This window comes from Chionomys nivalis, chromosome 19 (assembly GCF_950005125.1).
Source record: "Chionomys nivalis chromosome 19, mChiNiv1.1, whole genome shotgun sequence".
NCBI lineage: Eukaryota > Metazoa > Chordata > Mammalia > Rodentia > Cricetidae > Chionomys > Chionomys nivalis.
In genome coordinates, this window is record NC_080104.1 from 22091218 (window position 1) to 22106222 (window position 15005).

The 15005-nt window shown below is 36.0% G+C and overlaps 1 protein-coding gene across 15 annotated transcripts in view; it reads right to left on the minus strand.

Moving 5' to 3' along the window:
• Window positions 1-23: 23 nt before the first annotated feature.
• The window catches only part of Fam135a (family with sequence similarity 135 member A), a 75680-nt gene continuing 60698 nt past the window's right edge, over window positions 24-15005 (minus strand). For all 15 annotated transcript variants that reach the window (XM_057794317.1, XM_057794312.1, XM_057794311.1 and 12 more), the window contains 7 exons: window positions 13736-13896; window positions 11392-11483; window positions 10805-10902; window positions 9323-9474; window positions 6004-6114; window positions 3483-3596; window positions 24-1407 (listed from right to left, as the gene is read on the minus strand). In XM_057794317.1, coding sequence (XP_057650300.1) covers window positions 1202-1407; window positions 3483-3596; window positions 6004-6114; window positions 9323-9474; window positions 10805-10902; window positions 11392-11483; window positions 13736-13896 — 934 coding nt within the window. In that variant the 3' untranslated portion in view covers window positions 24-1201. The remainder of the gene's footprint in view (window positions 1408-3482; window positions 3597-6003; window positions 6115-9322; window positions 9475-10804; window positions 10903-11391; window positions 11484-13735; window positions 13897-15005) is intronic.

Consider the following 15005-nt stretch of genomic DNA (forward strand, 5'->3'; position numbering starts at 1 on the left):
AAATGTTACTGCTATTCCTTCAGAAAGGCATTTTCTCATTTATTAACATCAGAGGCAATTTACATACTAAAAATAAACATGCACCAATTATACATAATAGAGACTTAACAAAAACCATTGCCCACTACAAGTGGTGAATGTAAACAGACCTTCCATCCACCTGTAGCACATTATTATTTTCACAAATAAAACAGGAGGGGGTAGTGAATTGAATGCTGTTCAGCACCGTTTGTAAAGTCAAAAGACTCAACATCTCCATATATCAAAAACATCTGCATCGGTATCACCAAACATGTAAAGTTAATCATCTCTCAATTTTAACTCTATTTACATGACTCTTAGCTTGATACATTTTAATAGTATTTAAAAATTATCTAAATTCATAAAAGTATTTCATAAATTTCAACATTTAATTATTACATAGAAGGAACTCTATGAAAAGGGTTAAAGAACTGCTGTGAGAAATTCAAGCAACATTACTAAAATTAACAAAATCCAACAAAATCAAGGCAGAGGGCATTCAGAAATCTTTATAAGCTCCTAATAAACAAGAAAAGTCCAAGAATAAAAGTCAGTATGAGAAATAATGTTGAAATGACCAGTAAGAATATATTTTAATAAGCATGACACGTTTAATAGCAACAATAATGACTTTATAGAAAACCTTTAAAACATTGGCATGTATGAACCACCTGGTTTGAGGAAATGTAAAGTTAATATTTTAGGATTAAAGAGGTTGATTTCAAAAATACATTTTAGCAGCCATTTTATTTCCAGTTAAAACAGAATAAAGTGTTAAAGTAAAATTTATTGTCCACTAAAAGCCCCAAATTAGAAAATTTAAAATCCTATACTATCCTAACAGCCTTTAACGTAATGTAGTCTGAATAACAATTGTGGAAGCCAATAATAAATGATCAGACATACATATGGGCTCAAAGTTTCACTGAAATACTTAATTAAGTAGCAAAACATATGAAAAATAGAAAAGTAAAAAGATAAAATTAAAAAAATATTGCACAGCCACATTACCTAGAAAGTAAAGTTGATGTTTAAAAGGCTCTACACATGGATGATATAAATTATCTTCCATATAAAAAGGTATAAATATGTCTTAGAACTTAACATCTACACACTATAATACATTATTTAAATCGTTGCTGAATGAGGTAATTGGTAAGTCTCTAATGATGCTTCTGTCCTACTGGAAATATTTGAGGGCAGCAACCAGGAAAAACTTCTCTAAAAATATTTCCGAATCGAGAACAGCTATGTGTGCAGCTCTCCCGATGAGCGAATCAGCCGTGTTGGGCAAGGCATTAATGACATTGTATCGAACCAAATTACAGCCTTTGCTTTGCAGAACTGGGCGAAGTAAGTTGTGGATCATTTCTGAATAGATTTGTCCTATAAAGTAGACAAAAAGGAAAATTATTTGCATATCTGAAAGTCTGTCAACTTCCCTCTAATTTATAAAATTTATATTATTTTCACATAAAGCAGAAAAGTATCATTTTCTTTTCTTCAGCTATTATTTTGAGATTATTTTATAGGAAATATTAGTAATCATAATACCTTACCTGGCCAGTTCAAATTTATTATATACTATATTTGTCCATTTTTAACTCAGAACAATGCATATAAAGCAGTTTTCTTTAACTTTAGTCACTAATAATTTGCTAAGCAAAGAAAATAGCTGATGACAAAATATTTTGATAAGGTAAAATAAAATACTTTATACTGTAGCAAGTACTTTAAAAATAATTGTATGGCAGATAACATTTCTACAATATTTTGACAAAGAACAGCAACTTCCTCTTGTCAGAACAATCTGAGTTGGCTTGAAGAGTGTGCTTTTGTGGTTAGCCAGCATTTTCAATGCTCTACCCCATACTTTTAAGTTTAAAGTGAGTCCTCCACTTTTCCTGCTCTCTATCTTATATTTTAATGTGAAGAAAGCATGGTGTTTTCTTTTTGAACCTGGCTTATTTCATTTAACATGGTGATCGCAGATTTATCCATTTCACACGGATGCCATTCATTTTTATAGCTGAATATGCGCCACATTTTCTTAATCTTGTTTTCAGAAAGGAAACTATGAGAGGCGAGAGGAGGTCAGACGGGAAGGGGAGGGAATGAGAATAACGGAATATGTGCTTCATAGAGAGAGAAGAGGGGAGAGGAAGGGTGGGAGAGGGCTCATGGGGCGTAGATAAGAATAAAGGCACAAAAATGACAGAATGAAACCCACTTCTTTGTATGCAAACCAGACAAAACCCCGAACCAGCTTTAATTCAAAGCTGGACTCCTATTCTCCCTTCCTTCTTTAGTTAATTCTTAGAATGGATTTAGCAGGTCATGTTAAGTAAAAAAGACAAAGACGAGATATATCACGTTTGTACATATATAAGTATACAAACTAGTATAAGGTACAAAATATTGCTCATAATGCTTCTATACTCCTTATAAGTAGCTAAAGTTCTCAGGAAAGCAGGCAATTTAAGCACAGTAGATCTCATGTTTCAGAAATAGAATTAGTACTGAGGAATGACAGGAAGGAAACCGTATATAGAAGAATAAAGCAAAGAAACAGGCATTTAAAAGAGGACTAATAACACATAAGTTAACAAAAGAAAAAGCACAAAGCAAAGAAACTACAATCAAATCTTTTCATAACCTTGCTTCCTCTTAGGTTTTACTGGGAGTCACACTGGTTTTCTGAGTCCCTGCTGGTTTTCACAGTATGTTTAAAAAGGAAGACTTTTAGCACAGAACTTCATGGTTAAAAGACTTTTATTTCATTTTGGCTATCCATCTGAATAGCTTTTGTATTTTTCCCTTATATAGGCTCAACTTATTCTGATGGCACAGTAAGGTGACAGGGAGTACCATGCTAGGCTCTGCCAATACACATGCAAATTAAAAGCCCTTACCTTAAGGAGCTGGTGTGCAACAAGAAAAGGTTCAAGTGTCTAAAAAGGAGCTAAGACAATGCTGGGAGGTAGAAGATCCGATGCTTACTTTAAGCCTGTATTTGTCAACAGTGACTTTGCATAACCCATGAAGTATCTTTGAGCTTTAGTAACTAAATGAGCAAACAAGACTGAGGTTGCCTAGCAGCTTCAACTACCTTTGATGCCACAAGCAGCAAAGGAACCAAGAGCACTCAGTGGTATTATACAGCGGCATCCTTGCTGCCATCTTCACCTAAGTGGTGACAGAAAAACATTAAGCACAAGCACTACCATAACAACCAAGCACAACAACAGAGGGGGATCCAAAGTTCACATTACTTTCTAGACAGCAGAGTGCAAAAACTTTAATTACACAAAAGACAGCAGAAGAGGAAAATATGCAAAACACGGGAGAAGACTAGCCTTAGATAAGAGGAGGAGAAGAAAGGGAAAGACATGACTTGGTGATAAATTTTGGGAAAACTTCACTCACACACACACTCACTGAAGTGTCTGTGCACTCATTACCTGACTGCTTGTCTTTTAAAGCTGTTTTACACATTTCAATGCGGGCAGAATGGTAAGGAACATAGCGATCCTGTAGCGATCCTACCAGCACAACGTTCTTGAAATAATGAAGCCCTAAAGGTAGAAAACAAAGAATTAGAATACAAAACTTAACCAGATGTACATTTACTAGTATCATAATAAATAAAATTAAATTTCCTCAGCAGTAGTATATTTATGACCTTTAAAATACATCATGATTCCGTCCTTCAGATTTCCAGCTGCTCTCAGAAAAGTCACTTCAGTGTATGCAACTGCTATGTTAAAGGGGAACCAATGCTCGTCTGCACTTAATGACAATGACTCTGGCACGGTGGCATGGGGAAACTGAGAATCTAAAGTCTATGATGGCCTTACCTTCCAGAAGGCAATATTTATGGATAATCTGAAGAAACAAAATCATATTCTTCCACAAAAAACCCAGACCACTCCATTTAAAATCATTTAAACATTTTTCTTAAGTTTTTCCTTTTAACACCTGTCTATCACCACTCATTATAGTCTGCTTATTTGACTTGGGGAAGAGAACACATGCTTTAGTTTTCTCTCTCTCTCTCTCTCTCTCTCTCTCTCTCTCTCTCTCTCTCTCTCTCTCTCTCTCCCTCCCTCCCTCCCTCCCTCCCTCCCTCCCTCCCTCCCTCCCTCTCTTCCTCCCTTTTTTTCTTTTGATTTTTTTGAGACAGGGTTTCTCTCTGTAGCCTTGGCTGTCCCTGAATTCAAAGAGATCTCTTTGCCTCTGCCTCCCAAGTGCTAGGATTAAAGAAGTGAGCCACTACTGCCAGCCGCTTTGATCTTCTTAGTGACAATAATAATGGGTACTGTGATCCAGTCACAATTTGTCACCCTCCCACACACTTTTTCTTTATAAAGAATGGGTTACTTTTGTGATTGAACTCAAAAAGTATTTAACTTCTTAACATCATCATATTCAACTTGCTATTTGGCTTATTAATAAATAAAAATTTATGTGATTATCAAACAAAATGATGGTAATATTGAGTATGCAGACATGGTGTTTTGTTCTATACTATTTCACAGTAAAATTTTGGTATTTTATGCTGAGTCAGAGTCTTAGGATAAGCTAATTGTGACGATGACTGTTGACTAAATAAATGCAAGACTTTGGAGACATCTCTTTTTCTCTTGGAACTCAAGGACCATGACTCTGAAAAGGTTAGGCCTACATAAAGACCAGCAACACTCTTTATAGATAATCGTGTTTACAAAAGTAAGGCCATTCTTCCCCTTTCCTCATGAAATGTTATCACATGTTTTGAGTGACAGGTTGAAAAAACAGAATAGTCAAGCTGTAATGTAAACAACCAACTATCTATAAGGGAATTAATCAACTGCACACATATATACACATATATTTCATAAAAACATTGAAAAAAAGAATTCCCTTCTTCATTGCCATATTTGATGAATCAAATTTGTTCCGCTTTTGGCATCATCAGATAGGAAAATACCCCGATGCCCAGGTCTGCAGACCAATATAGTCACTCCCTGGATAACCTATCTCCGTAGGTGGATGGGCATGCAGAGGGTGATGAACACTCATGTCCAGATCTCAGCCTTTTCTATTAATAATTTGCTCTTTTCCAACTTAAAAAAAGGGGGGGGATTTATTTGTATTTGCTGTGTGTAACTATTTCACCACATGCATATATGCTATAACACATTCATGCCTGGCTCCCCCAGGGGTCAGAAGAGAGTATCAGATTCCTTGGAGCCAGAGTTACAAATGTTTGTGAGCTGTCATGCTGGTGCTGGGAACTGAACCAGAGCAGCAAGTACCCTTAACCAGAGAAGCACCTCTCTCTCCAGTCCTAGCATGTTCATTTCCTACTCTGTAAGGGCAAGATATTTCATCAGTTTTAGATTTTTTGCTTTTATTTTTTTGTTTATTTTCTGAGATAAGGTTTCGCTATATAGCCCTGGCTGTCCTAGAACTACCTCTGTAGACTAGGCTGGCCTTGAACTCACAGAGATCCACCTGTTTCCTGCTTCTGTCTCTGAAGTGTTGGGATGTGCCACCACTGTCCGGCTCAGTTTTAGATCTGAATACTATGGACAACTCTAGGGTGTAAGTTTCTGGAGATTCCAGCACAACATAAAATTTTTCTTATCAAAATTAAGTTAGATTTGATTCTGACAATAAAAAATGGCTTCGCAAATTGATTTTTTTTTGGGGGGGCACATTTTTCATAAATTGAATGAGTGCTAGACCTGTAACTCCAACAGGTCTAGCACTTCCACTGACTAGTGTTCATGGTACTAGAAAGTACTCTGCACACTGCCGGAGAGAACGGTGATTATCAATATCTCCTGGTAAGAAATTAAAAACTAATCTAAGAACTTAGCATTAGATTCTGCTATTTCTTTCCCAAATTATAGCTGAATGATATATTTTCATCACCAGAAAGACCTGATAATCTGCTAGCTTATAAGTCTGACTTGTAAACTGTTGCTAAATACTTACCTGCTTTATTACTAAGCTTATATAAAAATGTTTGGCGAGGGTCTGAATGATCTCGGCATGTCAGTTGTAAAAGAGAGCCTGATTTCTTCCATTTCTGCATAAACCAGAGACCTAGAAAGTTGAATATGATATGTGAAAATATGAAAGAGTAATATATGCTAAAGTTATTAATGCTCATATCTACTCATTTAAAGATATCACATCATACATTAACATTTTGTTGGCTAATAAAAACTTATTTGCAAAGTACTTCTTCTACTCTCTGATATTTACAAGCACTTCTAAACATATTTGCAAGTACACATTAACCACAGCTTAATGGTGGCTCATTCTGCTAGTAACAAAATACAGAATAATATACAAAGAACAAACTTGGGGACATTATATCATTTGATAAGGAAGCAAAGGGAGGAAAGCCTCAACCACAGCAGATCCAATGCCTATGAACTGAGTTTTTAGTCTATTGGTAGTTACAGTGAAGGTATGGTAGGCTAATTAAAACAGCACTTGAAATGAACAACTTGTCAACATTTTCTAATAACAATTCAATTTTATTTAAATTCTGTAATTAATAGTACTTTATATTACAAATAAGACATAGTTATATATTTTGAAAGATATATCTTTATTTAATGTGTAAGAGTATTTCCCAGCATGAATGTATGTGTATCACATGTGTGCCTGGTACGTAAACCTAAGAAGGCATCAGATCCCTGACACTGGAGTGACAGTGAGTTGTGAACTGCCATGTTGGTGTTGCAAACAGAACTTAGGTCCTCCACAGGAGGAGCAACCCTTTCTCTTTAACTGCTAAGACATTCCTCCTGTCCCAGAACCCCATATTTAAAGGAATCTTCATCACAATACAAATTAAACAAAATCTTAATCACTTCAAGTTTGAGTTATTCACTTCTAAATTCTTTGTTTCCTGTTTTATACAAGGAACAGTGAAAAAAATGAAGGAAAAAAATCTTTGATTAAATTTGATTGACTGAGGAAGCTGGGACAAAGTAGAGAGAAGAAAGAAATCCAACATACCATATCCTGTTCATGTGGAGCTGTCCCTAGTGTTATTTAAGAATTTCTTTATCTCCCTTTCTCCTTCTTCTCCATGATAGTATCTTACTATGAAGGCCAGGCAGGCTATCCTCAAACTCATAATCTTCCTGCTTCAGCTTCTTAAGTGCCAGGATCACAGGCACAAACTACCTTGCTTGGCTTCATATTTATGCATTTATTTCAAAAAGATTTAATTTTTGTGTTTTGTGTATGTCAGGGTGTATGCATGTGTCTTAAAAACATATGCATATTTATATATATGAGTATAAGTGCCCACGAAGTCCAGGAAAGTGCATTAGATTCCCAGGAGCTGAAGTTAGAGGTGGCTGCGAGCTGCCAGATGCAAGAGCAGCTACATAGTATTAAATATTGAGTCACTTGTAGCCTTCCTCATAATTTCTTGTAAAACTATAAATAAAGAATTGGCTGTTCTTTGAAATTATTGGTTGGAAACGGGATACAAAAGAAACTGGAATGATTTATTAATGGAATGAGACACAGATTGGATTTTTAAAAATTTTAAATTTATTTTTGCAGTGGGAATCTGATTAAACTATCACATTAAAAACCAACAACAAAACAAAACAAAACTAAGGGAAGAATACCAACCAGTAGGCAAACTAAGGACCTGTTACATCTCAATAAAATGTTTATATGGGTTGGGCACTGTGGCACATAACCTTTAATCCTACTGCTAAAAATGCAGAGGCAGTCAACGTCTACTCAGTCTACACAGCAAGTTCTAGGCTAGACACAGCTACACAATGGTGTCTTGTTTCAAAGAAAACAAAAAATTTCTTTATCATTTATTTTAACATCTTTAGAAAATTCGGATTAATTTCTTACAAATAGTTTCCTCTTAAACATTATCAAACCAAAACCAACGAGTTAACAGTCTACAGAAAGTTATTTAATAACTATAATATATTAAACATATTTATCTTTTCAAGTAATAGAATGACTAGAACAATTAATTCATACGATAAAGAGGTAATGAAAACAGAGTTTAATGGAGAAAATTTCTGGAGCCTCTGACAAACACTGCCTTGACTAATTTCTGAAATAATTTTTTTGCTTGAGGTTTGAAGACTATTTTATTAGAATTTGAGAGAAAAATAACAGGGTAGGTAAGCTATAAATCTCAGCAGCTTCTTGAAAGAGAAGGGAGAAAGCTGTGTTTTTGGTGAGGATCTGTGACAGTTCTGATTGACAACTTGACACGCTATATAGCTGCCGGGAAAGGAGTATAAAGAAGGGACTGTCTAGAATAGGGTGTTATTTATTTAATTCTTTATTACATTTGTGTATCTGTGCATGCTGTGCTGTGTATGGGGGGATCAAAACACAGTTTGAGGGAGCAGGCTTTCTCTTCCTACCATGTAGCCCTCTGGTCTGCTCTTCTCTTGATTGGATCAACCTAGGTGGAAAAGACCACCCTGAACGTGGTCAGTGTCATTTGAGGAGCCAGGCCTTGGACTGAGTGAAAGGGAGGGAGCGGAGCACAGGCATGCTGCATGAACTGGCCACAAATATCACTGCCCAGCTGATCCCACCAGTGATGGACTACAGCCTGGAACTATGAGCCAATTATACCCTCCTTCCTTAAGCTGCTTCTGTCAGGGTATCTGATTGCAGCAATAGGAAATGGGACTAAGACAGATGCAAGAAAGCTGGCATACTCAGCAATGGAGGTCTGCATGCAGCTTGTACACGGGGAGGTGGACAGTGGCAAGACAGGAGTATCAGTGCAAGCGTACCTGGGGTTCTGACTGCAATCCAAAGATCGGGAATGGGAAAGAGGTGAAGTTACGCTTTTAAAATTTTTTTAAAAATGTACTTAATTTTATGAGTACAAACGCTTGCCTGCATGTAGTCATGTGTACCATATGCAGGCCTGTTGGAGTCTCGGGACCTGGGTGAGAAACCACGTGGTACTGAGAACCAACCCCGGGTCCTCTGCAAGAGCAAAGAGTGCCCTTAACTTGCTGAGCCATTTCTCCAGTCCCCAAGTTAAGCTTGAATTAGAACTCAGAAAAATGGCCAGGCTAGCACACAGGAAAGAGCTGTGAGCAAACATTGAAAACTTTTTTATTAACTTATTTAATATACACAACAAAGTAGACTAGGTTTATCTTCCATTTTATGAGACTTCAAGTGTGGGAAAATTGGCTCTAAAAATAAACAGCAAAAAATTCTAAAACTATATTTAAAATATCTGCCCATATCATATTTTTTTTATAGAGAACAAAAAGCTTTTTACCTGTATTAACGAGAGCACTGCTATTGTAGAGTGTGCCAAGGTGAGGCCCAGAAAGAGAGAGAAAAGTATGAAGTTTGCTGAGGTAATATTTAAACCTTGGCCTTGTAAGTACTGAACGGATTATTAAGTTGCCCAATGAATGTCCAATAAAGCTGTAAGAAAGAAACAGAAACAATGATTTCTCTCAATTTGTTTTAAAAGAGAGAAACAAACCAGTAACAACAACAACAAAACCCAGAAGAAACCTTCCAAACCTGATACACCAGAGATTATTTTGAAATACTAAGAATTTGGAATGTTCTGTAAAGACAGGTGGATTTCTAGGTGCTTGCCAGATAACCAGCCAGTCTGGTCTACTTGGTGATGACAAGAGAGCCCGTCTCAAAAACAAGGCAGACAGTGCCTGAGGACTGATACCTGCACCTGTCCTCTGGTTTCCTTGTGTGTGAATACACATGCATGCGTATCTGCATGTACATATACACCCCCAAAACACTTATGAAAAACTAATTTAAAAATGTTAACTAACACGTGCTATTTATATGTATCTGTGGGTTGAAATGTGGCAGTCCAAAACACACACACACACACACACACACACACACACACACACACACACATCATATCATCAGCAAATCAAGGTAACTAGCATTTGCATCTCTTCAAATATTTCAATCTGTTGGAAACTTGTGACTCTTGTAGCTACTGTATATGATTATATGATACTGGACTATTTAAGAAAGGCACAGATATAGTATCTGCTACCATAATCTATTTTCTGTTTATAAAGCTTATTCAGAACACTTTATATAATAAGACAATACAATCTGTCCTTAGTGGTGAATGCATGTATACATGCTTGTATGCATGTACATACAGGTACATATATATGTGTGCATACATATATAAAGACCAGAGACTGGCATCAACTATCTTCTTTAATTTTTCTCTACTTTATTTCTTGAGACAGGATCTCTCAGTGAACCCAGAACTCACAAACTGGCTAGGCCGACTGACAAGCAAGTTCCAGAGTTCACTTACTTGTCTCTGGTTCCCCAGTACCAGATTGACAGAAGTGCAACACCACACCTGGCTTTTACCTGGTGTCGGTAATTTCAACTTAGAACCTCATTCTTGCATAGCAAGCACTTTACCTTGAGCCAATCTGCCTGGCTCTAATATATTCCCCCTTCCCTTCCTTTAGTGTTATAGTCCCCCATATTTTATTAAAATAAATTATTTTGTGAGGATATATATGTATGCATGTGTGCCAGGTGTCCATGTGGATGTCAGTTCTCTCTTGGAACCATTGGGTCCTACAGCTTGAATACATGCTGCCCTACTTGGTTGCAGGCACTGCTACCAGCTGAGTCATCTCTCCAGCCCCAGTTTCTATACTTCAGATTAGGTGAACAGTACTACAGACTGTTTAGTTCTGTAAGTCACAGAAGTAGAAGAACAGACTGTGTAATAACATGTTACCTTATTTTTGAGACTGTTAAACTATATATCTGAATATACTGTATGATCTCATCCAAAAGGCGATCAGTCATGCAGTCAAAATCAGCAAAAGTATCATTCTAAATAAAAGGAAAACATTATATATTAAAACGTGGACCAAAACATAAAAAACAGAATATAATCATATTATATTTTATTTAGGTGTTATCAATATAGTTAAATTCATTTTTAGGGAAGTTAGTGACTGTAGCATTCACTTTATTAAAAAGAGCAGAGTTTCTAGGGAAAGGCACCTCAGTATCCTATAACAGAACTTGTTTCATTTAGTTATGCCTTAGGCCAGCAGTATTAAATTATTAAAGTAGGGCCTCTAAGAATAGCTTAATTAATAAAATTTTTGTATAGAAATGTGAACTCTGAATGTTTCTTACACAAAAGAGAACTTGTAAGTCAAAGGTATATCATTTGTACGTCCTCAACATATAAGTTGGTAGCAAACTTCACAAAAGTCAGAAAAGTATTTTCAAGACTACAGGCATTTTACAGCAAGCAAAATGTAGGAACTGGCACAAGAATATTTGCTGCCACTAAAAATACTGCCTATTTACCTGGTTTCTCTCAGACATAAGAAAATCAACTCTTCCCCCAGGCAGTCCAAGTTCAATGTATGTTTTTACTAGTCGGAGATCGGCACTGTTTCCTAGAAGATGGAAAATGATGTTTAAAGGATGAGGTAAGTAAAAGATGCCATGCACACTATCATGCATTTTTAGTTTTTGGAAACTGGAGTTCATGTCTTAATCCACTTGCTGATAAACAATACATTGTGTAAAAGAGTTCCCAGCCAATGTCTTTTCAAGTTTATTGAAGTTTACTTATCAAGTTTATTTCTTAAGATGTTTTGGCTCATTTATCTACCTAAGAACACACCACTTTAAGGACTAAGAGGATACAGCATCTGTAAATGACTGACCTACTCTTTGCCATTGCCCTAGCTGACCATGGAACAAATCTTGATGTAGTTTAGATTTAGTCTGTTGAATTTTCTCTAGTGGCTAGGATAATTTAGCAATTGTTAACTAAAAATACATTGTAAACATATTTTTAAGTCAGATATAAGACAACAAATAGGGGCTGGAGAGATGGCTCAGCGGTTAAGAGCACTGACTGCTCCTCCTGAGGACCCGGGTTCAAATCCCAGCGCCCACATGGCAGCTCACAACTGTCTGAAAATCCAGTTCCAGGGGATCTGACACCTTCACACCAATGCACATAAAATAAAGCTAAATAAACCATAAAAAAATTAAAAAAAAAATAAGACAACAAATAGGTATAAAATATAGAACATCTTTAAAAAACTAGTGGATTGTTCTGATTTCTTTGGTTTATCAGCAATATAGACATACTATTATCAAATGTTCAATTTTACTTTACTTTTTAAATATTTATCATTTAGATATTTCCTAATTAAAATATTGTACCTTTTTATTCCAAATTTTAAGGTTAATACCTCTTACTTTCATTATTAAGTATAAGTTTTATATGGCTTAAAAATATAATCAATTAATCATTTATGGGTTACAGAGTAGTTCTACTTAATAACTCATAATCATTGGTACATACTCATTCTCTAGAAATGGCTATTGCATCTCATCAATTATTCTTACTAATTTACTTTTGTAGTACATTTTAAAGAAATTTCTTTTTATTTATTTTTATATTCTGGAAATTTAAATTTTGTTATAATAATTCAACATATTGATGCTGCTAGAGTTTTATTTATTATGTTTAGGGGAGTGTTGGTATGTCACCAGATTTAGTACCACAGTTGAGGTAACCAAAGAATGGGCTGCATTCCATCTCTTTCCTATTGTTCTGAACCAACTGATGTGATGTACAGACAATCCGTATTTAAAGGAAATCTTCCAGGAGTTCAACTGTGAAAAAGGCTTCTTTAGGAGATAATCTTCCCCATCTCAATATTTGAGGATAGGGTGAAAAAGTTGGTATTGAATGTATTTTATTTCTTGAAAGGTCTTTTAAAAAAAGATCTCTGCTTAATATTTTTGTATCTCATAAAATAATTTGTTGTACAATTACAGTAATATACTGTGGGACAATGGTTTTACCCTGTAAAGATTTGTTTCTTGTATTTATTTAATAAAATACTGATTGGCCAGTAGCCAGGCAGGAGGTATATGTGGGGCAATGAGAAGAGGAGAATTCTGGGACGAGGAAAGGTCCCTTTGCAGTCATCACCCAGATGCAGAGGACACAAGATGTGACTGCCTTGCAGAAAAAGGTACCAAGCCACGTGGCTAACACAGACAAGAATTATGAGCTAATATAAGTTATAAGAGTTAATAAGACATCTGAACTAATAGGCCTGATTGTTTGTAATTAATGTAGACCTCTGTATGATTCTTTGGAACTTAATGGCTGCCAGAATGGGCGGGACAGAAACCTCTGTTATGCTGATCTAGAAACTGTTGGTTTTTTTCTAACAGTTTATCAACCCCAAAAGACAAAGCTCCTAAGTAGCCATGGCAGCCGTCACTGTCACAAAACTAAAGAATGAAGTTAGTGAGGTCTTAAATTAGTAAGGGTAACTATTTTTTTTTTCAGTCTGAAAGGTTAAGAAGGTAAAAAGAGGATAGAAAAACTATTAAAGGGACAGTGCTGAGGGTGTAGTTGATAAAATCATCCAGAATACAGAAAAATTAAAACATTTACGTGAGTGTCAGATTCATGGCAAATTTACTTAAAACCAACAACAAAAAGAAAATCTAATATTACATTTAGTAAAGTTAAGCATATTTTTGTTTCATAATGTAATATACATTAATCTTAGCAACTCACCATTTTTCAAGTTCAAAAGGTTACAGGTAACTAAATGTCCTATTAGGAAAAGTTATTGAGTTGCCATGGGGTGCATCAATGGCTGACACGTACCATCTAAACCATGGACACAGACTATGAGATGCACACCGTCTTCAGAACCATCCTCTTCTTCCACACTAAAGTAAGGCGCTGAGGGTGCCAGCAGAGGAACGTCACTGTACATGAACCCAGGCAGCTTAAGTTGCTTCAATTCTTCTTTTGCCTGAAGGAAGCTGAAGTGAAATATTACAGAAAATATTCACCACTAAAGATCAATCACTCTGTTTTAAGAAACACAAAGAGAACATAGTGAATTTAGAGAAGTGCAGAAAAAGTAAGTTCAGCAATATTTGTAAAAATTATGAAACCACATGGGGTCATCTAAATGACTTTATCAAAGGGCAACATTTTGCTACTCTTAATATATATTCTAATTAGAAAAAATGAACAATTTAAGCCTGAAGTCACTTTAAAATAGTCTGTTAACCTTGGACTGGCTATGAAAATGTCAGAAGTGGTTTACGCTTTATGTATAACTTAATACTGCATGCACAGAATAGCTAAAAGAAGTCCTGGAAAATGGCAATCTGCTATTTATCATGTAATCACATTTTTTCTTCTTTGCTCTCTTACAATTTAAAAGAAGTCATTCTGGAAAGCACAACAGTGAGTATGGTACTCAAGCAGGGTGGATTACTTCCTAAAAATACCAGTAAGGAGCAGCACCAAGAGAGGCACAAGGCTGTAACGGGCAGCATACAGTATCTGGCATGATAACAAACTGAGCTTGAAGACTAAACATCAGCACTGCTATTTAGCGTGACCCCCATCTGGCTGAGGAAAGTGGAAATGAAGGCGATGATGAAGAGTAGTCTGTGTAGTACACACTGGGTGAAGACACAGAGACTTTGCTTTCTCGTGCCTCAGAAAAAGGGAGAAGAACCCAAAAGATGGCAGCAACTTTAGTTTGTTCTTGAGACAGGGTCTCAACACCCTGTTACCACATTCTAGCTTTAAGTTTTATAGATCTCAAGTTTATACACGAACCAGAGTGATCTGTGAATTTTAAAAATCTACTGTACACAATGTTCCGACTTCTCAACTCACAGATCATGATTTGGTCTAGGCTGAAGTAGATTTTAGGGACCAGTGCAGACAGATCAATCTGCTACTGGAAACTACTGACTTAAGCAAGGCAACTAGGATTGGGTAGGTTTAAGAGTTTCTACAAATATGTCATTCATTTACTCAATATTACCCTATTTCTCACATGTACTCATAAAGCCTCTTTCCTGAGGTTACAGGGGAGAAATGATGCACTAACAAATACAGGGTTTTAAGC